At 40.9% G+C, this 26901-nt stretch overlaps 1 protein-coding gene across 2 annotated transcripts in view; it reads left to right on the top strand.

Moving 5' to 3' along the window:
* Nucleotides 1-23511, top strand: part of ext2.L (exostosin glycosyltransferase 2 L homeolog) — a 39363-nt gene extending 15852 nt beyond the window's left edge. The window contains 7 exon segments of one of the 2 annotated variants that reach the window (NM_001086979.1): nt 1868-1999; nt 8146-8335; nt 11785-11951; nt 15071-15214; nt 15894-16022; nt 19554-19636; nt 22291-23511. In NM_001086979.1, the coding sequence (NP_001080448.1) occupies nt 1868-1999; nt 8146-8335; nt 11785-11951; nt 15071-15214; nt 15894-16022; nt 19554-19636; nt 22291-22429 (984 nt within the window). In that variant the 3' untranslated portion in view covers nt 22430-23511. 2 annotated transcript variants of the gene reach the window in all.
* Nucleotides 23512-26901: the final 3390 nt, after the last annotated feature.

Here is a 26901-nt window from a genome sequence, read left to right as displayed (position 1 = left end):
CTATATATCTGCTTTTAGAGCCTTACTCTTCAGCCGGTGCAATATGGACCCCCCCCCCTCTCTTTCACATGCAATCTCCCTAGGGCCTTAAATAAACCTCCCCCCCCCAAGGCTGTAAATCAGAACCACTTTATTTGATATCCCAATGAGCCCTCCCTTTCCCTGAGACTTTGTAACTCAAGAGGTTTGAGCATGAGGTCAGCATCCCTGAAGGTAGAATACTTGGCAACCCAGGGATTACAAGTCAAGGAATTCTGGGAAGCAAATGATGGTTTTTGGAAAGCTTGTTAAATTCACTGTTCAACTACGCAACCCTCCCTATGCTGGCATTCATTTATGGGATCTCTCTTTACAGACTATGAGCAAACTTAGGGACTGTTCCTGCTGAATTGTGCTTAGTACAGGGGAAGTTTTATGGGATCTCTCTGTACAGACTATGAGCAAATTTAGGGACTGTTCCTGCTGAATTGTGCTTAGTACAGGGAATACCTATGCTGCCATAGTTTTATGGGATCTCTCTGTACAGACTATGAGCAAACTTAGGGACTGTTCCTGCTGAATTGTGCTTAGTACAGGGAATACCTATGCTGCCATAGTTTTATGGGATCTCTCTGTACAGACTATGAGCAAACTTAGGGGCTGTTCCTGCTGAATTGTGCTTAGTACAGAGGAATACCTATGCTGCCATAGTTTTATGGGATCTCTCTGTACAGACTATGAGCAAACTTAGGGGACTGTTCCTGCTGAATTGTGCTTAGTACAGAGGAATACCTATGCTGCTATAGTTTTATGGGATCTCTCTGTACAGACTATGAGCAAACTTAGAGAACTGTTCCTGCTGAATTGTGCTTAGTACAGAGGAATACCTATGCTGCCATAGTTTTATGGGATCTCTCTGTACAGACTATGAGTAAACTCAGGGACTGTTCCTGCTGAATTGTGCTTAGTACAGGGAATACCTATGCTGCCATAGTTTTATGGGATCTCTCTGTACAGACTATAAGCAAATTCGGGGAACTGTTCCTGCTGAATTGTGCTTAGTACATGGGAATACCTATGCTGCCATAGTTTTATGGGATCTCTCTGTACAGACTATAAGCAAATTCGGGGAACTGTTCCTGCTGAATTGTGCTTAGTACAGGGAATACCTATGCTGCCATAGTTTTATGGGATCTCTCTGTACAGACTATGAGCAAACTTAGGGGGCTGTTTCTGCTGAATTGTGCTTAGTACAGGGGAATACCTATGCTGCCATAGTTTTATGGGATCTCTCTGTATAGACTACTAGTGGAATTACTAAAATGTCATCGGTGAGATCACATCGACCTTGTTGCCACCCCCAGCCCTTGTTTGTGTGCCCTTTGGCTGGGGGGTTCGTGTATATATATATATATATATATATATATATATATATATATATATATATATATGTGTATATATATGTATATGTATGTATAATATAAAGAACGAGTTTTGTACTGGAGACTTGGCCTTGAAAGCAGAGAAAGGTCAGCCAAGTAGACAAAATTAAAGGGACAGGCATCACTTTCGACTCGACCATGTGATGTAACTATAAACCCAGTGTTTAAATGCAGTTTGCGTGACAAGAAGCCTTTTAATTGGCACTAATGTGAGTAAATGAAGATTGATGCTAATACCTTGTTTCATGCTGTATCGGTCAGACCCCAGTAATACAGGGCTAATTTTGGGTGCGCCCATCACAGCCTTGTGTGTGAATGAATTTAGTGTTAAGGTCCTTAAATGACCCCTTTTAATACAGATATTTTTCCCTCCGCTCTTCCCTTATATTATGTGCCCATAATTGTTCCTTACTAAACCCTCTGCTGTTTTTTTTTGTGTGTTCCAGGCTCGCTGGTTCTGGGAAGGGTATTTCAGCTCCATGAAATCCATCGCTTTGGCGACCCTTCAGATTATTAACGACCGCATCTACCCCTACGCCGCTCGCTCATACGAAGAGTGGAACGACCCGCCCTCTGTGGTAAGGATTTCATTCGCTTTCGAGGTTTTTTATTAAAGTCTGAATGCAAAAAAAATCGTAACATTTTTTTACTATAAAATCAGAATTTTTTGTGGGGGGGAAAACGTAGATTTTTTCAAAATTTATTCAACTCCTTGGGTGTTAAAAGTCCAAATAAAAATGTACTGCAACTTAGACCTGCCAAATTCATGTAGAAGTCAAAGGGAGAATTTCCAAATATATCCTGATCTGCGCTGGGTTTCGTGCAGTAAAAAATCCGAAAAATCTGAAAAAATTTCGGCTGTGAAAATCCGATTCGAGTTTTTTCCCGTACAGGAAATTTTCTGGAAAAATGTATTAATAAATAAGGGGAAAAAACTTGTGCAGCTTTCAGAAAATACTCCGATATTTTCTGATTTTCATAAATAACCCTGTTTGTCTTAGGGGGGGGGGATTGAGGGGACCCACCTTAAAGGGGTAAGTTCACCATAACATTGACTTTTTCATGTTATCGAATGGCCAGTTGTAAGCATCTTTTCAGTTGGCCTTCATTGTTTACTTTTTTTTTTATAGTTTTTTAATTATTTGCCTTCTACTTCTGACTCTTTTCAGCTTTCAAATGGGGGTCACTGACCCCATCTAAAAAAATGCTCTGTAAGGCTATAAATGTATTGATATTGCTACTTTTTATTACTCCTCTTTCTATTCAGGCCTCTCCTATTCATATTCCAGTCTCTTATTCAAATCAGTGCATGGTTGCTAGGGGAATTTGGATCCTAGCAACCAGATGGCAGAAACTGTTGAGCTGCTGAATTAAAAGCTAAATAACTTAAAAACCACAAATAATAGAAAAAGGCCTCTGCCGATTACTTCTAGCTGACCTCGACAGGTTTTAGCTGCAGTTTTGGGTGTTCAGCAGCTTGGAAGTATAATAAATCCCAAAAATTTTTAGTTTTTTTTTATCCTGAAAAAAGTTTTTGGTGAAACTACACTCGAAAAACCCAATTTTTTTTTTTTGAAAAAAACAACGTGACCTTTAATAAATAACCCCGCCCCATGATTGTTGTCGGATGCAAAGTGTTTGAGTTCAGGAACATCTGTAGGGCTTCTGCTTCACCAAAAATCACCCAAAGCTCAGACATGTGATCAACGCTATTTAACTTGCCCAGTTTAGCCACAGTCATTGGCCAGAGCCATATCCGCATTTTGTAAGCCAGCGAAGGGTTAATCTCACTGGGCTCCTGCCCTTTAACCACGACACGATGAGAATCAAACTGTAAATTCTTTCTCAGAGTATTCCGTGGAAATACATTGTGCATAATTGGAGCAAAACACAGAATAAATCAAGACTTTTCCTTTTTATAAGGTCTGGTAAATCATAATTGAAACCACATTCGGGCCGAGGTTGGTATTTGTATGGAAAAGAGAGAGAGAGAGAGAGAGGGAAGAGACAGAAGGAAACAACAGAAAAATACAGAAAAAAACAAACCTCTACTGTAGCATTTGTTGTGACAGAAAAGAGAAAATAATGAATAGTAGAATAATATACCCCCTACTGTAAATGATAAGGATATTAGAAGTCACTGAGGGGTTGTTCTGTGACCATATAAAGGCACAAGGCTGCAGGCTGAGTTATACAGGGAACTCTGAGTATCACTCATGTATTATAAGGGATAATGTACCCCCTACTGTAAATGATAAGGATATTAGAAGTCACTGAGGGGTTGTTCTGTGACCATATAAAGGCACAAGGCTGCAGGCTGAGTTATACAGGGAACTCTGAGTATCACTCATGTATTATAAGGGATAATGTACCCCCTACTGTAAATGATAAGGATATCAGAAGTCACTGAGGGGTTGTTCTGTGACCATATAAAGGCACAAGGCTGCAGGCTGAGTTATACAGGGAACTCGGAGTATCACTCATGTATTATAAGGGATAATGTACCCCCTACTGTAAATGATAAGGATATTAGAAGTCACTGAGGGGTTGTTCTGTGACCATATAAAGGCACAAGGCTGCAGGCTGAGTTATAAAGGGAACTCTGAGTATCACTCATGTATTATAAGGGATAATGTACCCCCTACTGTAAATGATAAGGATATTAGAAGTCACGGAGGATCTCAGGATGATGTAAGCTCTTGTGCACGCTGTTGGTCCAGGTGCCCTGGTGCTAAAACATACTGACAGGTCAATGGGCTTCCAGTTATAATGTTGTGTGGCAAATAGATTGTAACTGATACATTGGTATAAAATGGCATTTTTTCTAGTAAAGTGTCAGCCAGGCGACCCCCCCTACCCAAGGAAACATGACAGTGAGCGCTTCCGCCCTGAGAACAAACAACAAACTTGACTTTATCCCTGTCGGATTTCACAAGCGGTTTTACTCCCTGCCACTATATTAATGGGGGCTATAAATGACCCTTTAAGTTTCGCTGCCTTCTGTCAGGCACAAATACCCCCTTAGTTCTCCTCCCTCCGACCCCAGTGAGTTATTGGCTTTCACTGATTTCTCCTTTTGAAGGGGAGAGGGGTCAGGAGGTCTCAGACACACCGGCAGGGGGTCGGCTCTGGCACAATAACATTTAAAAGGTCCATTTGAAAGTGTTTGTCTTGCAGGGGCTCTTGTTAACTGGAAACATTTCATGTCTGACCCTCCTGTCACTCACTGGTTTTACAGCCAGGAGCAGGGTTAGAGCTGTGCAACAGGAGTTCAGGAGCGCTTGCTGCAGAGGGTACTGTGATGTTTATATGGACAGAATCACATCACCTGATCCCTGAACTCAAACAAAACTTCCTTTGGCTCATTGCCTGTCAGCAACTGTCATCCCTGCTCAACTGGCCCATCCCAGTGAGCGGCTGCCCCTGAGGGAAAAACAATCAGGAAGTGACATCTGCCTGAGGGAGGAAGTGGAGCATGTGATGTTTGTATGGACAGAGTCACGGGTACCCTATAGTCCTGTCCAGGTGCTAGTGATGTGCCAGCAGGTCTGATACCCGCGGGTTGTGCAGGTTTGGGCCGATCACTGACTTCCTGTTTTATAGACTCGCGCCTGCCCTGCCCCTTTTGTGACATCATCACTTGATGCGCTCGTCTATAAATAGAGGGGAAATCTGGGTTGGGTGCGGGTTGAGGTTTTCTCTAGTGATGTTCGAGTTCGCCCTCCCTTAGCCTGCACCTGTCCTTATCTGACTTCCGGGTTCTTTTTATAGACCTGCCCCGCCGATGATGTCACAAAAGGGGCGGGGCGAGCAGGCGCATCATCCATAAAAGAAGAAGTCAGCATTTGACGGTCCGACCCGCGGGTCCCACGGATATTGGGCTGGCCCGCACATCACTAGTTTTCTCGCCCCGCTCATCACTACCAGATGATGAAGGGCCTTCTTCTTCTGACTTTTGAGCTTTCACTGGGGGTCACTGACCCCATCTAAAAAACAAATGCAAGGCTACAAAAGTATTGTTATTACTACTTTTATTACTCCTCTTTCTATTCAGCCTCTTCTATTCATATTCCAATCTTTTACTTCAATCAATGCATGGTTGCTAGGAGAATTTGGACCCTAGCAACCATTTATCACTCCTCTTTCTATTTAGGCCTCTCCTATTCATATTCCAGTCTCTTATTCAAATCATTGCATGGTTGCTAAGGTAATTTGGACCCTAGCAGCCAGACAGCTGAAATTGCAAACTGGAGCGCTGCTGAATAAAAAGCTAAATAACTCAAAAACCACAAATAGTAAAAAATGAAAACCAATTGCAAATTGTCTCAGAATATCCCTCTCTACATCCTACTTAAAGTTCATTTAAAGGTGAACAACCCCTTTGAGCTTGTAAGTGCCAGCCAAATAATGGCTTCAGCACTTGTAGGGTTAATACGTTGGGTTGTTTAGCTGAAGGCAGTAAGGCCGGCCCCAGATTTGGAAGTGTTCAGGTGGTTCCAGCTGTTACAGTGGTGGCCATATGTAACAAGCTGCATAAAGTAAACAGGCAGAGGAATTTTTATATAAAATTCACTTCGTTAGATTGGAACTTTGATGCAGTAAAAAAAAAAAAAAAAGCACTTTATGCACTTGATAGATCCTCTTTAAATCCCTTTTAGCAGCGCTTAACTTGCCCTTGTATTGAAATGGCTTAGTGATGGGGTTCAGATGGGCAAGCACATGTATTATATTTATACTTCCTAGTCAGTCCAGGTGGCACCGAATCTCATGGTTTTAATCGACTACATTTCCATTTAGATCTGTCCAACATGATCTGGTTGTTATTTAATAATAATAATTATTATTATTATTTTTCCATGAGGGGCAGTGTCTAATTCAAGCCATTGTTAGGTATTGTATTTACCCGTAGCAGTATAGCAGCTCTAACATATAATACAAATACATACTGTAGTAAATAATGCTTTCTGTACAGCAGAAACCTCTCTGCACTGTAAAGAAACCATAAAACTATGGCAACTATGTATTCCTCTGTACTAAGCACAATTCAGCAGGAATAGCCCCTTAGTTTGCTCATAGTCTGTACAGAGAGATCCCATAAAACTATGGCAGCATAGGTATTCCCTGTACTAAGCACAATTCAGCAGGAATAGCCCCTAAGTTTGCTCATAGTCTGTACAGAGAGATCCCATAAAACTATGGCAGCATAGGTATTCCTCTGTACTAAGCACAATTCAGCAGGAACAGTCCCCTAAGTTTGCTCATAGTCTGTACAGAGAGATCCCATAAAACTATGGCAGCATAGGTATTCCCCTGTACTAAGCACAATTCAGCAGGAACAGCCCCTTTAAGTTTGCTCATAGTCTGTACAGAGAGATCCCATAAAACTATGGCAGCATAGGTATTCCCATTTACTAAGCACAATTCAGCAGGAACAGACCCTTAAGTTTTCTCATAGTCTGTACAGAGAGATCCCATAAAACTATGGCAGCATAGGTATTCCCCTGTACTAAGCACAATTCAGCAGGAACAGCCCCCTTAAGTTTGCTCATAGTCTGTACAGAGAGATCCCATAAAACTATGACAGCATAGGTATTCCCTGTACTAAGCACAATTCAGCAGGAACAGTCCCCTAAGTTTGCTCATAGTCTGTACAGAGAGATCCCATAAAACTATGGCAGCATAGGTATTCCCTGTACTAAGCACAATTCAGCAGGAACAGTCCCCTAAGTTTGCTCATAGTCTGTACAGAGAGATCCCATAAAACTGACAGCATAGGTATTCCCCTGTACTAAGCACAATTCAGCAGGAACAGCCCCTAAGTTTGCTCATAGTCTGTACAGAGAGATCCCATAAAACTATGACAGCATAGGTATTCCCCTGTACTAAGCACAATTCAGCAGGAACAGTCCCTAAGTTTGCTCATAGTCTGTACAGAGAGATCCCATAAAACTATGGCAGCATAGGTATTCCCCTGTACTAAGCACAATTCAGCAGGAACAGCCCCTAAGTTTTCTTCACTACTGATGATCTCTGCCTCCCTCAATGAGCAGCGCTGACACTGCAGCTTTAATACCAAGTGATTTGTACTGAAACAAAAGTGCCTTTATCCAGCAGTGATGCTGTTTGTGTCATTAAAGTGAGTGGTATTTAGTGTATCCATGCCCTGGGCTAAGTGACTATGAGCAATGCCACTGCACTCTGAGGCTTATTGTTAATTTATTCATATATTTTGCTAAAACTGCTGTTTTAAAAGTCAACAGACCTGTGTGTTTATTGATTGGTGCCCCTTTTTTCCAGGCTGGCTCAGCGTCCACCCCCCTTTCCTTTCCCACTGTCTGTCCTGTGTAACTTTCAGGCTCTTATTGGGAACAGACTGTGTGTATCCTCTCGTGCCAAACCCTCTGGCTTCTCTCTTTTTGGCAGGAGCAGCCTGAAAGCCTTGAAACGGGTTGCCCTCATTAGAATTCAGATCTTGTAATTCTGGGGAAAAAAAAAAATCAATCTTTTGAAACCTGCTCCATTATACCCCCCACTTTAATTTTAAAGTGCACCTTTGTCCCTCCCCCCCCCCAAAGGCAAGAACAGCCGATGTTTTGTCGTGCGTTATTTAATCTGTCTGTGCCGTTCAATTTACACTATTTGCCTGCCCATATTGTGCCATGCTTATGTATCTGCCCCATGCTGGGGAAATTTGTTTAACCCCTTCCTCCCTTCTCTTCTGCAGCAAAGGAGCAGTGTAAACAACCCTCTCTTCCTGCCGATCATCCCCCCTCAGTCCCAGGGGTTCACCGCCGTGGTGCTGACGTACGACCGGGTCGAAAGCTTGTTCCGTGTCATCACCGAAATCTCCAAGGTCCCAAGTCTGTCCAAGCTGCTAGTGGTGTGGAATAATCAGAATAAAAACCCTCCCGAAGGTAAAGGGGAAAGTCAGCTATTGGGACGGCCCCATACATAGTCTAAGAGTGTTTATATAGTCATGTGACTATAGATTATATACTTCTAGTAGCCATAGTATATAAGTCCTAAGGGGCTATGGATGGAGATGACTTTGGCTGCCCCGGAGCATCCAAAAATACATTGGAGCAGGCACTCAAAATGAAGGCAGTCTTCCACCAGGCAGTTGAAGGAAAGTAAAAAAGTGTATTGTGTCCTCAGCCTTTTGAATTTCGTGTTAACGAATAGTAGGGCTCGTTTATCAACACTGGGCAAATTTGCCCATGGGCAGTAACCCATGGCAACCTATCAAATTGCTGCATTCATTGTTCTAATTGCAGCTGGCTATAAAAAGCCAATCACTTGTTGGTTGCTATAGATAACTGCCCATGGGCAAATTTCCCCAGTGTTGATAAATGAGGCCCGCTTAGTCATAGGCTACCTATACAGAGCAATACACAAGGTATTTAAAGGAACAGTAACATCAAAAAATGAAATGGTTTTAAAAAATATAATGCAGTGCTGCCCTGCACTGTTAAAACTGATGTGTTTGCTTCAGAAACACTGCTTCGGTTTATATAAATAAGCTGTTGTGTAGCCACTATTACTATTTAAAGGGCATGCACAGGCAAAAAAAAAATAAAATCCAATTTTTACTTTCTTTAATGAAAAAGAAACCTATCTCCAATATACTTTAACTGAAAAATGTGTATCGTTTTTATAAGAAATCTGACTGTATGCAGTGAAATTCTCCCTTCATTTACTGCTGTGGATAGGAATTGTCAGACGGTCCCTAACTGCTCTGCAGGGAAACAATCATACTTATGAACAGCAGGGGGAGCCCCCGCCTTACTTCCCAGCCATGCAGAACTCAAGCAGCTTTGTTTGTTTCCCTGTAGAGCAGTTGGCGACTGTGTAGAGATTTGTATTGGATTTTATTTTTGCCTTTACATCCCCTTTACTGTTTCCAACTCCAGCTGCAGGGACACAGATCATGGAGCCAGATTCAAACAGATAAACTGGGATTCTATTTGGAGGATAATTTTGCTGCAGCCACTGGTTCTGCAGAGTTGGAGAAAGTTTCTATTAAACAAAACAAAAACGATAAAATCCACATTAGATTACATGACAACACAGGACCCAGTGCAGTCTGTATATCCTGATTATTAATCAGTCTTGTGTATCGGCTTCTGGCAGATATTATTTGACTTGTGCTGTTTTGATCATTTATGACGATCCCTAAGAAGCCCAGATCACACTGAGCATGTGCACAGTCTTGGTCTTGCAAAGATGTATAACAAAGTTACAAGATGGTGACCCCCTGTGGCCAACTTTGAAAGCATAAATCATTTGTTTGATTAGGCTTGTGGTGCAGTAAGTTCATGTTTATGTTTAGTATACAAAATACAGCATTTCTAGCCTTATTCTATTTTAGACTTTACTTCCCCTTTCACCTGTGCCATATAGCCTTTTTTTCAATTTCCACCATTGCTACACAGCAGCTTGTTTATATGAGCTATAGTAGTGTTTCTGAATCAAACACCAGTGCAGGGCAACATGATATTTTCATTACTTTAAACCACTTTAGTTTTTTGGTGTTACTGTTCCTTTAAACAAATGTGGATCAATCAAAAAACAAAACATCAATTGTCCAATCACCAGGCTCAGGACATGAACCAATCCCTATTAGCAATTAGAAAAAGGGCAAACTATGGCTACACCCACCCTTCCTTGGGTGCCATATTGGTGCACCCAAACTGAATATAGAGTTAGCCAGAGCCATGTTTATACACCCTGAATGTGGATGTGAATTAAAACAAAACAGAGGGTAGTAGTTGTACCCAACGATTACGTAAAAGAATTATCAATCACCTTTAGCCCCCAGAGCAGCAGCACAATTCATATTGTAGGTCCCTATATTTTGTAGCAGACACTATGGACCCCTGTTCCATCCTTCCATCAAGCTTCAAAGCTGCTTCCATTTATTGACCATTAAAAGCAGGATGTTTGCGAGGAGTTAATCCCCAGGAAAGGGTTTGAAGTGAGTAATTCCCTGGCAGGGGCAGATAAGACCCTGCTTATTGCTCCTCTAGGATCATCGCTTTTTATGACTCCTTGCTGTTAACCCTAGTGATGAAATGCCAGGGCTTTAATGGGATCCCAGTCTTTATCCCTCGCACAGGAACCCCTGATGTCACCCTTCCTTCCCTCGCTTTTGCTGCTGAGGGGGAATAACGTTTGTGGAATAACGGCAGTGCAAAAACGGACTTACTGACAGACTAATGCCCCTGGATAAAAGGGAAAAGTCCCTCATCTGTCCACAGAAAGCACCCGGCATAACGTTCTACACAGGATTTAATAGCATTCTGAAAGATATTGGGTCATTTATAAATGCAGGTGTATTCCGCTTCCGCAGATTAGAACACGGCACTTCTTTAAAGGATCTAGAAAAGTTCATGATGTTATTTAGAGTGATAATTAGGAAGCCTAGATTCACCCCAGACAGATCAGCCTTTCACTACACTAAACCATTATATCATTTTGCAAAAACCACAGTCACAGTTTTTAAAATATATAAGCAGACTGGGGGAAAATCTGGTCGCTCAGATCCTATCTGATCCCTATTGTAAGCAGCAGTCCTGTCCTGCTTTATGACTGATATTCTAGCTATCTGTATAACAGAGCATTCTGTCCCAGTGGCTGCACAGATCCTATCTGATCCCCATTGTAAGCAGCAGTCCTGTCCTGCTTTATTGCTGAGATTCTAGCTATCTGTATAACAGAGCATTCTGTCCCAGTGGCTGCACAGATCCTATCTGATCCCCATTATAAGCAGCAGTCCTGCCCTGCTTTATGGCAGCTGAGATTCTAGCTATCTGTATAACAGAGCATTCTGTCCCAGTAACTACACAGATCCTATCTGATCCCCATTGTAAGCAGCAGTCCTCTCCTGCTTTATGGCAGCTGAGATTCTAGCTATCTGTATAACAGAACATTCTGTCCCAGTAACTACACAGATCCTATCTGATCCCCATTGTAAGCAGCAGTCCTGTCCTGCTTTATGGCAGCTGAGATTCTAGCTATCTGTATAACAGAACATTCTGTCCCAGTGGCTGCACAGATCCTATCTGATCCCCATTGTAAGCAGCAGTCCTGTCCTGCTTTATGGCAGCTGAGATTCTAGCTATCTGTATAACAGAACATTCTGTCCCAGTGGCTGCACAGATCCTATCTGATCCCCATTGTAAGCAGCAGTCCTGCCCTGCTTTATGGCAGCTGAGATTCTAGCTATCTGTATAACAGAACATTCTGTCCCAGTGGCTGCACAGATCCTATCTGATCCCCATTGTATGCAGCAGTCCTGTCCCGATCTGCGATATCTTTTGGTACTTAGAAGAGGTGGAAGTTACAGTATTCCAATTTATTCCAGCTTCTGTTTGGCCAAAGATCCGGGTTCCATTGAAAGTCGTGAGGACCACTGAGAACAAGCTGAGCAACCGCTTCTTCCCTTACAGTGAAATTGAGACAGAAGCCGTTCTGGCTATTGACGATGACATCATCATGCTGACATCAGATGAGCTTCAGTTTGGTTACGAGGTAGGACAGCACCCTATTGTGCCCTGTGTTTTCTTTTGTATTAGGGGTATAAAGGATGGAGCCTGCTGATGGTAGCAAGGCAAAGGCAACTCCAGGGCCTGCTGCTAATTATAATTGTTTTAAAAAAAAATTAACCAAATATTTTAAAAGGAGGACTTGATAGTATTAATTTATTCCTCGTGGCATGTGTAAAAATAAACTCAACTTTACTGGAAAGCTGGAAAAGAAGTTCTATTTATATAGTTTCATGGGATAGAGAGCCAGTCAGTGTCTCTAGCTCTGATCACTTGCCAATAAATGTATTGAGACATGGCCATCTTTCTGGGCCATTAATGGGGGTAGAGGGGACAGTCTCTTGCTCCCCAGAGAGATGACTGAAATCGGCTTGTTTGCCAGTGGGCAGCCTGTTGGATTCCATGGGAAATGTACCCTAAAAGTGGCCGTACATGGGCAGATTAAAGGAACAGTTCAGTATAAAAATAAAAAGGGTAAATATATAGGCTGTGCCAAATAAACAATGTTTCTAATAAAGTTAGTTAGCCAAAAATGTAATGTATAAAAGGCTGGAGTGACTTGATGTCTAACAGAACAGAACACTACTTCCTGCTTTTCAGCTCTCTAACTCTGAGTTAGTCAGTGACTATAAGGGGACTCACATGGGACATAACTATTCAGTGAGTTTGTAATTGATCCTCTGCATTCAGCTCGGATTCAAAGGCAACAGTTGGCCTACAACCCGTCGGCGCCCATTCGATAAAATCTGATCGCTCGGCCCTAGGGCCAAATGATCAGATTAACCCGATATTGCCCTGCCATCACATAGTTAACTTTGGTTGAAAAAAAGACAAAATCCATCAAGTTCAACCCCTCCAAATGAAAAAGGTTGTTGGGCATATCGGGTTAAGATCCGCTAGTTTGGCGACCTTGTGGCTACCATAAAGGAGAAGGAAAGGTTAAAATTAAGTAAGCTTTATCAGAAAGGTCTATATAAATATACCAGTAAACCCTCAAAGTAATGCTGCTCTGAGTCCTCTGTCAAAAGAAACATCACATTTCTTTCCTTCTATTGTGTACTCATGGGCTTCTGTATCAGACTTCCTGTTTTCGGCTTAAACCTCCAGGGCTAGGGCTTTAGCATGCTCAGTTTGCTCCCCTCTCCCCCTCCCTGCTGTAATCTGAGCCCAGAGCTATGAGTGATCACCCCAAGCTAATATGGCAGCTGCTATCCTAAACAAACAGAGAGAGCTGTTTACTCTGGTATGGTAAAGCATTCTGCAGAATAAATATAGTGTTATAGCTGCACTATTGTGGCTAATCTATTGGCAATAAACTGCTTTGGTAGCTTTACTTCTCCTTTAAGGGACCCAGTGACAGCTTTGTGCCATGCCATCTATGTGGCATCTTCATAGGTATAGTGTCACACAAGGGAGCATTTATCAAAATCAGATACGGCTGGATAAATAACGGGTGTCTTCCAGTAGAGAGACATGGATATATCGTATTGCTCTCAGTGAGGTCAGGAGAGGTAGGAGTCTGATTTGGAATGGATGGATAGGTGTGTCCCTTTCATCACTTACGAGTGATTGTGCCTGGACAGCCTTAAATCAGTGGGGCCAATGCTTCAGCCAATGCTCCTGAGGAATGACCGAGGGGAGATCAGCCTTGAGCCGCCATCATTCTTCACGTGCAAAGCTTTGTCTGACCCTTTCTTCCAGTTCCAAGCCAGTAAATCAGCCTCATTTAACGTTGCCGGTAGCATGTTTAACATTTCGGGGTGCTGCTAATGATCACCCAGCCTGTTCTCATTTGCCTGTTGTTTTGATCCGGTTGTCAGCAGAGCCGTTATGAATGAAGTGGCCGGAATGGGCTATGATTGTATCCAGCTGGCAGTCGCGCAGTCGGGGGGTGAAGCGTCTACGTGCAGAAGCAATACGAGCCGGTCACTTCTCCCAGGGTATTGGTCAGGGTGCTGTAACCCTTTACTTTCCAACAGCAGGGTGCTTCCGTCCTATGTCTGTCTCTTGCCAGGCCGTTGCTGGGTGGCTGCTTTTGTTTGGTAGCAATGAGGAGGGTTCATGGAATATTATCAAAGGCCCATTTATCAAAGTCCGAATTTATCTCAATATTTTCTGAAAACAACTCCGATCAAATCCGCAGGGTTTTTTTTCTCCTTATTTATTAATACACTTTCCTGGGAAAAAATAGTGAAAAAAAAGAATCGTACAAATTTTTCAGATTTTTGTCCAAAAATGACAAAATCTTTGGACTATTGCACAAAACCCAGCGCAGATCAAGAGATCTTGGGGAATTCTCCCATTGACTTTTATGCAACCTCGGCAAGTCTGAGATGCCGGATTTTCGGATTCCGACTTTTTCCATCCTCTACTAATAATAAATCCTAAAAAATTTGTGTGGGTTTTTTAACCACTAAAAATTTTATAAAAAAAAAATGTTTGGATTCTTGGCATTCGGAACTTAGTAAATAACCCCCTTAGTGTCACTATATACATATATCATTCTATTCTCAAGAAGGCTATTGGGCTCTTAAATGCTTTCCCCATTGCCAGCTGTGCATGCTGGGAAGTGCATTCTGGACGTATGTTTTCAAAATGTCCAGTAAAAAAAAGAATAATGGGGTACAGGCAGGGGTTTCATACATTGTGCCAAAATGTCCAGTAAAAAAAGAATAAGGGGGTACAGGCTGGGGTTACATACATTGTGCCGAAATGTCTATTAAAAAAAAGAATAAGGGGGTACAGGCAGGGGTTTCATACATTGTGCCGAAATGTCCAGTAAAAAAAAGAATAAGGGGGTACAGGCAGGGGTTTCATACATTGTGCCGAAATGTCCAGTAAAAAAAGAATAAGGGGGTACAGGCAGGGGTTACATACATTGTGCCGAAATTTCCAGTAAAAAAAGAATAAGGGGGTACAGGCAGGGGTTACATACATTGTGCCGAAATGTCCAGTAAAAAAAGAATAAGGGGGTACAGGCAGGGGTTTCATACATTGTGCCGAAATGTCCAGTAAAAAAAGAATAAGGGGGTACAGGCAGGGGTTACATACATTGTGCCGATCTTATAGTTCAGTCCTCACCTTCTTGTTCTCTTTACTTATCAGGTATGGCGGGAGTTTCCAGACAGGTTGGTGGGATACCCGGGCCGGCTGCACCTGTGGGATCATGAAATGAGCAAGTGGAAATATGAATCCGAGTGGACAAACGAGGTGTCGATGGTTCTGACGGGTGCAGCTTTCTACCACAAGGTAACGGCACTAGGCTTTGGGTAGGATTTACCGCTCCTTTAATGGGGTAGTAAGTTACCTTGCCACTGAAAAACTTCCTGTTGCTTAAAGGAATTGTTCAGTGTAAAAATAAAAACTGGGTAAATAAAAATAAAGTAAATAAAAAATGTTTCTAATATAGTGAGTTAGCCAAAAATGTATAAAGGCTGGAGTGACTGGATGCGTAACATAATAGCCAGAAAACTACTTCCTGCTTTGTAGCTCTCTTGCTTTCCACTGATTGGTTACCAGGCAGTAACCAATCAGAGACTTGAGGGGGGGCACATGGGTCATAATTGTTGCTTTTGAATCTGAGCTGAATGCTGAGGATCAATTACAAACTCACTGAACAGTTATGTCCCATGTGACCCCCCTTATAATCACTGACTAACTCAGAGTTAGAGAGCTGCAATGCTGGAAGTAGTGTTCTGGCTATTATGTTACACATCCAGCCTTTATACATTACATTTTTGGCTAACTATATTAGATACATTTTTTTATTTTGCACAGCCTATCTATTTACCCAGTTTTTATTTTTACACTGAACTGTTCCTTTAAGGCTGTGGCACAGGGAGATTTTTGGACACTTCTATGGTCAGAATGAAGTAGAGATACTAAAGATCTCAGTATCTGACCAATCCCTCTTCTCTTTGTCCGTCAGTACTTCAACTACCTGTACACCTACAAGATGCCCGGGGACATCAAGAACTGGGTCGACGCCCACATGAACTGCGAAGATATCGCCATGAACTTCTTAGTGGCCAACGTGACAGGCAAGGCACCTATTAAGGTAAACGGACTTCCGCCAGACTTACAGGACTTCCACTTCCTGAACCTCCAGATCCATAGCAGCCAATCCGCATTTAGCATTCGTATTCCTTGTCGTCGCCTAAGGAATCCTTCCTAATTAAAGGAGAAGGAAGCTATGGAGGCATTTTATTGCCAATAGATTAGCCACAATAGTGCAAGCTATATAATTTATATCATTTAAAGGTGAACCACCTCTTTAAAGGAGAAGGAAAGCTACAGAGGCATTTTATTGCCAATAGATTAGCTGCAGTAGTGCAAGCTAGAATGCTATATTTATTCTGTAGAATATTTTACCATACCTGAGTAAAAAGCTCTAGAAACTCTGTTTGTTTAGGATAGGAGCTGCAGTATTAATGTGGTGTGACATCACTTCCTGCCTGAGTCTCTCCCTGCTCTGGGCTCAGATTACAGTAGAGAAGGGAGGGGGCGGGGGGAGAGGAGCAAACTGAGCATGCTCTTGCCCAGGGCAATGAGGTTTAAGCTGAAGGCAGGAAGTCTGATACAGAAGCCCATGAGTACACAATAGAAGGAAAGAAATGCAGTGTTTCTTTTGACAGGGGACTCAGAGCAGCATTACTTTGGGGGTTTAATGGTATATTTAGATGGACCTTTCTGATAAGGCTTACTTAGTTTTAACCTTTCCTTCTCCTTTAAATTAACTTTTCGTATAAGACAGAATGGCTAATTCTGAGCAACTTTTCATTTTTTTTCTAGTTTTTAAATTATTTGCCTTCTTCTTCTGACTCTTTCCAGCTTTCAAAAGGGGGTCACTCACCCCGTCTAAAAACAAATGCTCTGCAAAGCTGCAAATTTATTGTTACTGCTATTTTTTTATTACTCACCTTTCTATTCAGGCCTCCCCTGTTCATGTTCTAGTCTCTTAGCCAAATCATTGCATGGTTGCTAGGGTGTGTTGGACCCTAGCAACCATATTGCTGAATTGCCAAATCGTTGAGCTACCCCTTTAAAGAGAAATGAAAGGCAAATTTGCTAACATACTACCAGGACCTCCTCTTCTTCAAAAAGCACAACGGGCCGGGTGTTGATTGCTCATGTCTGAGTCTAATAGCCATTGGGTTACCCAGGGGGATTCTGGGAAACAAGAGAGGGGGAATAAATGTAGAATCCCTATATAGAATGCCATCTGTCTGCCCGGGGACAGCTGACTCCGGAATCTTAATTAAAAATTTCACTCCTAGGGAATGTTAATTTAAAAGTGATCTTGCAATCATCTTCCCCAATCCCTGGCATTACTGGCGGTATCTTGGTGTTAGTGTGCTCTCTCTGATCCCATGCCCTCGGCACATTCATTTCCCCTGGAGTCATTGGCACAGCCGTGGGCTCGTCAGCCGGTAGCCCTGGGTTTGTGCCACTTCAATGCGAGAGCCAGCCGCGCAAATGCCATAATGCTCCCCCAAAAATCCCTCTCCGAATCTGCTGTCCCTGGGATTATCCAAGGAGAGGGGTGTAGGTGAAGGTCACTCGCATGAAAGCTCCGCAAGAACAAATTGTGTTTACACAGAGGCCTCGAGGGTGTGAAAAGTCATTAAAAGGGAATTAAAGGGCTTGTCATCACCACTTTTTCCAGTGGCAAAAAAAAGAAGGGAGTTGCAGAGGCTGGAATGCCGATCCTTAGCGCTGTTTTCATTAAAGGGGAACTATGGCAGAAATTAGGCATGCAACAAATCTACTATTTGGGATTCGACCGAATCCTTTGTGAAAAATTGAGCCGAATCCGAATCCTAATTTGCAAAAGGAAAAAGTGGGAAAAGAATGTTTTACTTCCTTGTTTTGTAATTTACATATGCAAATTAGGAGTTGGATTTGGTTCAGCCACACAAGGATTCGGCCAAATCCGAATCCTGCTGAAAAAGGCCAAATCCAGAACCGAATCCTGGATTCGGTGCATCCCTATTCTAAATGCAATCTATGAAAAATGTATTGTTTCTGAAATAATCAAGTTTATCTTCAATATTCCTCTCTCAGCATCTGTTTCTCTTCATTCTCTCTTCATGCAGCAGTTGGGTGTCAGATATTCACTGACAGTTAGATTCAATATATCATATAGGGGGGCTCCTTTCCTAGCAGATGTATTGGAGCTCACTCAAATAACTGATTCCAGTACAGGTATGGGACCTATTATCCAGAAAGCTCGGGACCTGGGTTTTTCCGGATAACGGATCTTTCCGTAATTTGGGTCTTCATGCCTTAAGTCTATTAGAAATTAATTTAAACATTAAATAAACCCAATAGGCCGGTTTTGCCTCCAATAAGGATTAATTATATCTTAGTTGGGATCAAGTACAAGCTACTGTTTTATTATTACAGAGAAAAAGGAAATCATTTTTAAAAATTTGGATTATTTGGATAAAATGGAGTCTATGGGAGACAGCCATTCCGTAATTCAGAGCTTTCTGGATATCGGGTTTCCGGATAAGGGATCCTATACCTGTACAAACAAAATCTAATAAAATAACTGCCTTTTGCACAAAGTCTGCATGTAGAGAGACACAATGTATTTAGTGATGGGCAAATAAATTCGTCTGGTGCGAATTCACAGCGAATTTCCGTGTTTCGGCGCCAGCAAATACATTCGCAAAACTTCTGCGGGAAATTCACAAATTTTTACGGCAAAGTGAAATGGGAGAAATTCACCCATCACTAGATGTATTTAAAGGGGTAGTTCACCTTCAAGTTAACTTTTAGTATGTTATAAAAAGGCCAATGCTAAGCACTTTTTCAATAGGTTTTCATTTTTTATTGTTTTTATCAGTTGCCTTTTTATTCTGAATCTTTCCAGCTTTCAAATGGGGGTCACTGACCCCATCTAAAAAACAAATGCTCTGTAAAGCATTGATTGTTATTTTTAATTTTTATTCCTCATCTTTCTATTCAGGTCTCTCTCCGATTTATATTTCAGTCTCTTATTCAAATCAGTGCATGGTTGCTAGGGAATTTGGACCCTAGCTATCTGGAGAGCTGCTGAATAAAAAGATAAATAACTCAAAAACCACAAATAATAAAAAATGAAAACCAATTGCAAACTGTCTTATAATATCACTCTCTACATCATACTAACAGTTAAAGGTGAACAACCCCTTTAATAGAGTGAGTTCTAATACATCTTCTAGGCAAAAGGAGCCCCCCTATAAGATATATTGGATCTAACGGTCAGTGATTTTTGACACCCAACTGCTGCATGAAGAGAGAATGAAGAGAAACAGATGCTGAGAGAGGAATAGTGAAGATAAACTTGATTATTTCAGAAACAATGCAGAATATTTAATTGATTATATTTACAAAGTTTCTTAATTCAGTATGATGAATCTTATATGGAATTTTCTTTTTCGCGATAGTTCCCCTTTAAGTCCCTATGCGATTGCTTTGCTTTGACTTAACTGCAGAGTGAAAATTGGGGAGGAATAAAGGTCTGTTTTGTGTTTATTGATCAGTTGTCTTGGGTATAGAGTGTCCCCTGACTGCCTTCCTCCCTTGTTTCCCCCCCCCCCAGGTGACTCCGAGAAAGAAGTTCAAGTGCCCAGAATGCACGGCCATCGATGGGCTGTCACTGGATCAGACGCACATGGTGGAGAGGTGAGTGGATCAAGATTGTACCATTAATACCGAAAAATATATCCATGTTACAAGAGGATTTTTTACTGGCCCTTTAAGTGAGATTCCTTCTCAAAAACACATGAGATATGGCCGTTATTGGAGTTGTGTGATAAAAGGCACTACGTTTGGCCAGGAGCAGTGACTTTTATTACATATGGGGGTTAGTGTTTTAGTGAATTAGATTATAACACTGATACTATGGGCACTGGCATGTGACTCTTAAAGGGATACTGTTTTTTCAAAACACATCAGTTAATAGTGCTGCTCCAGCAGAATTCTGCACTGAAATCCATTTCTCAAAAGAGCAAACAGATTTTTTTACATTTAATTTTGAAATCTGACATGGGGCTAGACATATTGTCAGTTTCCCAGCTGCCCCCAGTCATGTGACTTGTGCTCTGATAAACTTCAATCACTCTTTACTGCTGTACTGCAAGTTGGAGTGATATCACCCCCCCCCCAGCAGCCTAACAACAGAACAATGGGAAGGTAACCAGACAGCAGCTCCCTAACACAAGATAACAGCTGCCTGGTAGATATAAGAACAGCACACAATAGTAAAATCCAGGTCCCACTGAGACACATTCAGTTACATTGAGTAGGAGAAACAACAGCCTGCCAGAAAGCAGTTCCATCCTAAAGTGCTGGCTCTTTCTGAAAGAACATGACCAGGCAAAATGACCTGAGATGCACCTACACACCAATATTACAACTAAATACACTTGTTGGTTCAGGAAGGAAATTTTATATTGTAGAGTGAATTATTTGCAGTGTAAGCCGTTAGAAATAAAAACATCATAAAAATCATGACTTTAAAGGGGTGGTTCCCCTTTAAGTGAACTTTTATAATGTTTTAGATTTGCCAATTCTAAGCAACTTTTCAATTGGTCTTCATCATTTATTTATGTTTTGTAATTATTTGCCTTATTTTTCTCTTTCCAGCATTCAAATAGGGGTCGCTGACCCCATCTAAAAACAAATGCTCTGAAAGGCTAATAAAAAGTAGCAATAACAACACATTTGTACTCCTCTTTCTATTCAGGCCTCTCCCATTCACTTTCCAGCCTCTTATTAAGCTAAATAACTCAAAAACCACAAATAATAAAAAATGAAAACCAATGGCAAATTGTCTCAGAATATCCCTCTCTACATCATACGAACAGTAAATTTAAAGGTGAACAACCCCTTTAAGTCAGGGGTGAGTGTCGGTGGCGCTGTAAGGAAATAACTGGTTCTATGGGAGTTTTATCTGTGTTGGGATCACCATATGTCTAGGCTTCCGGCATTCAGGGCTTATCTTCATGCTGGGCTTGATCATAGATTGCCTTCCTGATTTGGCTGTCATGCACGCTGCTTCAGGAATGGAAGGAATGTTTAGGGGAGGAATGGAAGGGAGAACAGAACTTACAGGAGCCTCCAAAGGTCTCTAGCTGCTAGGGGGGGAGATTAACTGCTTCTCTTCCAGAGAGGCTTCAATCTGCCACATCACACAGCTTAAAGGGGTTGTTCACCTTTAAATTAACTGTTAGTATGACGTAGAGAGGTACATTCTGAGACAATTTGCAATTGGTTTTCATTTTTTATTATTCGTGATTTTCGAGTTATTTAGCTTTTTATTCAGCAGCTCTCCAGTTTGGCAATTCAGCCATCTGATTGCTAGGGTCCAACTTACCTGAGCAACCATGCAGTGATTTGACTAAGAGACTGGAATATGAATAGTTGAGGGACTGAATAGAAAGAGGAGTAATAAAAAGTAGCAATAACCATATATTTGTAGCCTTACAGAGCATTTGTTTTTTAGATGGGGTCAGTGACCCACATTTGAAAGCTGGAAAGAGTCAGAAGAAGAAGGCAAATAATTAAAAAAGAAAAAATGAAGACCAAATGAAAAGTGGTTTAGGATTAAACATTCTATAACATACGAAAAGTTAATTTAAAGGTGAACCTATGCTGCCATAGTTTTATGGGATCTCTCTGTACAGACTATGAGCAAATTTAGGGGCTGTTCCTGCTGAATTGTGCTTAGTACAGGGGAATACCTATGCTGCCATAGTTTTATGGGATCTCTCTGTACAGACTATGAGCAAACTTAGGGGCTGTTCCTGCTGAATTGTGCTTAGTACAGGGAATACCTATGCTGCCATAGTTTTATGGGATCTCTTTGTACAGACTATGAGTAAACTTAGGGGGCTGTTCCTGCTGAATTGTGCTTAGTACAGGGAATACCTATGCTGCCATAGTTTTATGGGATCTCTCTGTACAGACTATGAGTAAACTTAGGGGGCTGTTCCTGCTGAATTGTGCTTAGTACAGGGGAATACCTATGCTGCCATAGTTTTATGGGATCTCTCTGTACAGACTATGAGTAAACTTAGGGGCTGTTCCTGCTGAATTGTGCTTAGTACAGGGAATACCTATGCTGCCATAGTTTTATGGGATCTCTCTGTACAGACTATGAGCAAACTTAGGGACTGTTCCTGCTGAATTGTGCTTAGTACAGGGAATACCTATGCTATAATGAATTTAATGTCACGAATATCAATAAATTGATTCCACCACTAGGAGGAGATGTGCTGGAATCCTTGGCACAGACATAGGCTGTAGATAACAGTTTGTCTCCGTTATTTGTGCAGATCTGAATGTATCAACAAGTTTGCGTCGGTTTTCGGCACCATGCCCCTGAAGGTGGTGGAGCACCGTGCTGACCCCGTGCTGTACAAGGACGACTTCCCAGAGAAGCTGAAGAGTTTCCCCAACATCGGCAGCCTGTGAGAATGTCGCCGAGCAACCGCGTCTTCACTTTGCGGCACTGCTGCACCGTCACCCTGGCCCCTAGTCTTTCCATTTCACACGTTTTATTGGTGATTTTAACACGTCTCTCCTAGCTGCTCTCTCTACTTATTATGGTCGGACTTGTTATAGGGATAAGATAAACCTACAACGTGTTTTATATTAAATACCTGCCGGCAACCAATTAGAATCCACTGAGAATATCGCAGAGCCTTTATTGGACACCGTGTCATGGGAATATATAATATATTCATCTATATAACTGCTCATTACAAGCAGAAACACAATGAGCTTGATATAGAAACGGCTGCCGGTCGCCATGTTTATTTTCCCAGAATTCCACTTTCTCACATAGTGGTGACTGTCTCCCACGTAAGTGACCGGTCTCAGCCAATCATATATTTGCTTTCACTCATAAGACGCAGCTGATTGGTGGAGCTCATACCCCCTACTATACACTCACCCACACCCGCATCTTTCAGGGACTCTTTCTCATAGATGTGCATTTCGTTCTCTTTTATATTGGTCATGTTTTTATATTATTATGTTTTTTTTAGCATTTTAAATATTTTTTTTTAAAGATTTCCCTTTCACCTATAGATCTTTATATTATTTAATGTTGTTTTTTTTTTTAATGAATAGGAACTCGCAGTGCTAATGGGGGGGTAGACTTTACCTGAATTCTGTAACCTCAACCATTCCCGTGAGGTTTCTCTAGGTGGTCTCACCTCCCCTGCCCAGTTCAACCCCCAGTTAAAGGGGTGGCTCACCTTTAATTTAACTTTTAATTAGGGATGCACCAAATCCAGGATTCGTTTCAGAATTCTGCCTTTTTCAGCAGGATTCAGTCAAATCCTTCTGCCCGGCCAAACCAAATCCTAATTTGCATATGCAAATTAAGGGGTGGGAGGGAAATTTCGTGATTTTTTTCCTCTTCCCACCTCTAATTTGCATATGCAAATTCGGATTTGGTTCGGGCGAACCTTTTGTGAAGGATTTTGGATTTAGTGGATTCAGTGCATTCCTACTTTTACTATGTTATAAATTGGATAATTCTAAGTAAATTTTCAACTGGTCTTCATTATTTATTTTGTATCGTTTTTTTTTTTAATTAATTCCTTCTTCTTTTGACTTTTCAGCTTTCAAATCAGGGTCACTGACCCCGTCTGAAAACAAATGCTCAGTAAGGCTATACATTTATTGTTATTGTTACTTTTTATTACTCCTATTCAGGCCTCTCCTATTCATATGCCAGTCTCTTATTCAAATCAATGTATGGTTGCTAGGGGAATTTGAACCATAGCAACCAGATTGCTGAAATTGCAAACTGGAGAGCTGCTGAATAAATAACCCAAAAACCACAAATAATAATAAATGAAAACCAATTGCAAATTGTCTCAAAATATCAATCTCTACATCATACTAAATGTTAATTTAAAGGTGAACAACCCCTTTAAAGGAACAGTAATCTCAACATTTTATCTAAAAAATTTGGTCGAATCTTACGAAAGAAAACGACCAGCACATATTAAACTTTAAAATCGCAAAGTCTTTATTTAGAAATAACTTACTTAATTTAAACTCATTCAATAAAGACCGTGCGATTTTAAAGTTTAAAATGTTTGTTCGTTTTTTTCGTAGTATTTGAATGAATTTTCTTTTTACATTTTTTTTGATGTCACTGGTCCTTTAATACTGCATTTATTCCTATGTTTTCATACAATTTTAAAAAAAGGTGGGAGATAAGTAGACTAAGTGCTGTCATTTCTGTGCAGTAACAAATGGAAGAGAATTACTATTTCCATGGTGGATAATCAGCAAAATAACTTTGTTTTTTTAATTCTAGCAGATTTATAGCGTTTTTAATTCTCATTTCATGGATGTTATAAAAGGGAACTTCTTGAAGTTGAGCCTTATTAATATATGAATTGTTTAAAAACACAAATGAGTTATTTTATTCTATTATTATCCTGTATTTTATATCTTGGGGGGCTCATAGAATCCACCGACTAGTGGCAAATGTTTTAGTATTATCCTTTAGCCACACTGAAATCGTGATTGGACTATTTAAAGGAACGGTTCACCTTTAAGTCAACTTTTAGTATGTTATAGATTGGCTAATTTTCAATTGGCCTTTGTTTATTTCTTTTTTTTTTTTATAGTTCTTAAATGATTTGCCTTCTTCTGACTCTTTCCAGCTTTTAAACGGGGGTCACTGACCCCATCTAAAAAACAAATGCTCTGTAAGGCTACAAATGTTTTTGTTATTGTTACTTTTTATTACTCATCTTTCTATTCAGGCCTCTCCTATTCATATTCCAGTCTCTTATTCAAATCAATGCATGGTTGCTAGGGGAAATTGAATCCTAGCAACCAGATGGCTGAAATAACAAACTGGAGAGCTGCTGAATAAAAAGCTAAATAACTCAAAAACCACAAATAATAAAAAATGAAAACCAATTACAAATGGTCTCAAAGTATCCCTCTCTGCATCATATTAAGATTTAATTTGAAGGTGAACAACCAGCCAATCCGTGTGCAGGTGAAAGATATTTCCCACAATCCCCTGTAGATAGACACTACGCGGCACTGAGTGGGCGGAGTTTAGGGTTGGTTTGTTGCCCCCTTACCGTGACGCAACCGAGCGCTTCTGAACTACAATATGGGAATGAGACAAAGACTTTATTGCTGGTCTGTATATCTGTTTATGTAACTTCTTGTTTTATCTCTGTTTTTGTTTTGTGATTTTTATTGTTCAGAAAGAAAATAAAATGAGGTCGTTGGTTATATCTATATCAAACAGTAATTATTAACGTGTACATTTGCTTTCTGAGGTGTCTCTGCTCCTCGCAATTAGGGATGCACCAAATCCACTATTTTGGATTCGGCCGAACCCCGAATCCTTCACGAAAGATTCGACCGAATACGAATCCTAATTTGCATTTGTCAATTAGGGATGGAAAGGGGAAAACATTTTTTACTTCCTTCAGTTTCAGAATCCTGCTGAAAAGGCCGAATACCAACTAAATCCTGGATTTGATGCATCCCTACTCGCAATACATTGAATCCTGGTTATTAAAGGGATACTGTCATGGGAAAAAAACTTTTTTTTTTTCCAAAATGAATCAGTTAATAGTGCTGCTCCAGCAGAATTCTGCACTGAAATCCATTTCTCAAAAGAGCAAACAGATTTTTTTATAGTAAATTTTGAAATCTGACATGGGGCTAGATATATTGTCCATTTCCCAGCTGCCCCTGGTCATGTGACTTGTGCTCTGATAAACTTCAATCACTCTTTACTGCTGTACTGCAAGTTAGAGTCATATCACCCCTCCCTTTTCCCCCCAGCAGCCAAACAAAAGAACAATGGGAAGGTAACCAGATAACAGCTCCCTAACACAAGATAACAGCTGCCTGGTAGATCTAAGAACAACACTCAATAGTAAAATCCAGGTCCCACTGAGACACATTCAGTTACATTAAGAAGGAAAAACATCAGCCTGCCAGAAAGCATTTCTCTCCTAGAGTTAGGCACAAGTCACATGACCAGGGGCAGCTGGGAAATTGACAAAATGTCTAGCCCCATGTCAGATTTCAAAATGGAATAAAAAAAAAAACTGTTTGCTCTTTTGAGAAATGGATTTCAGTGCAGAATTCTGCTGGAGCAGCACTATGATGTGTTTTGAAAAAAACATGTTTTCCAATGAAAGGATCCCTTTAACCTTCGGCCCCCAAATATCGCTTGACTACCACTCCCAGCATTCCATAACATATCAATAGCTAATTTGTACTACATGGTTGTAAGTGAGGGTTTATAGTCTTGGACTTCAAGTAACCCCCCCCCCCACACACACACACACTTCTTTTAAGTAAGCCTGATTTTATCTAGCTGGTATATGGGATCCATTATCCAGAAACCCAATATTCAGAAAGCTCATTATTACAGAAATGCAGTCATAGACTCCATTTATCCAAATAATCCAAATTTTAAAAAATGATTTCCTTTTTCTGTATAATAATAAAACAGTAACTTGTACTTGAGCCCAACTAAGATATAACTAATCCTTAATGGAGGCAAAACCAGCCTATTGGGTTTATTTAATATTTTCATGATTTTCTAGTAGACTTAAGGTATGAAAATCCAAATTATGGAAAGGACTGTTATCTGGAAAACACCAGGTCCCGAGCATTTTGAATAACAGGTCCCATACCCGTATCAACTTTTTATTCATCAGACCTCATTACCCAAGCCTCAGTTAGCAAAAGGAGCTCATCCATTTGTGCATTAGTAAAATTGCAGATGGGCCTTCCAGTTTGGACCCTAAATCCACTAAAATTGATGCCTGTGTTGATCCCGTAAAAATCACTAGAATTGGTTTCTGCATGGATCCCATAGAGCTCACTAAATTTTGTGCCTGCGTTGGTCCCATAAAGCTCACTTTGGTGCCTGCACT

The sequence above is a fragment of the Xenopus laevis genome, chromosome 4L, assembly GCF_017654675.1.
Source record: "Xenopus laevis strain J_2021 chromosome 4L, Xenopus_laevis_v10.1, whole genome shotgun sequence".
NCBI classification, from domain to species: Eukaryota; Metazoa; Chordata; class Amphibia; order Anura; family Pipidae; genus Xenopus; species Xenopus laevis.
The sequence above is the reverse complement of the archived record's forward strand: the minus strand, read 5'-3'. Positions and strand labels throughout refer to the sequence as shown.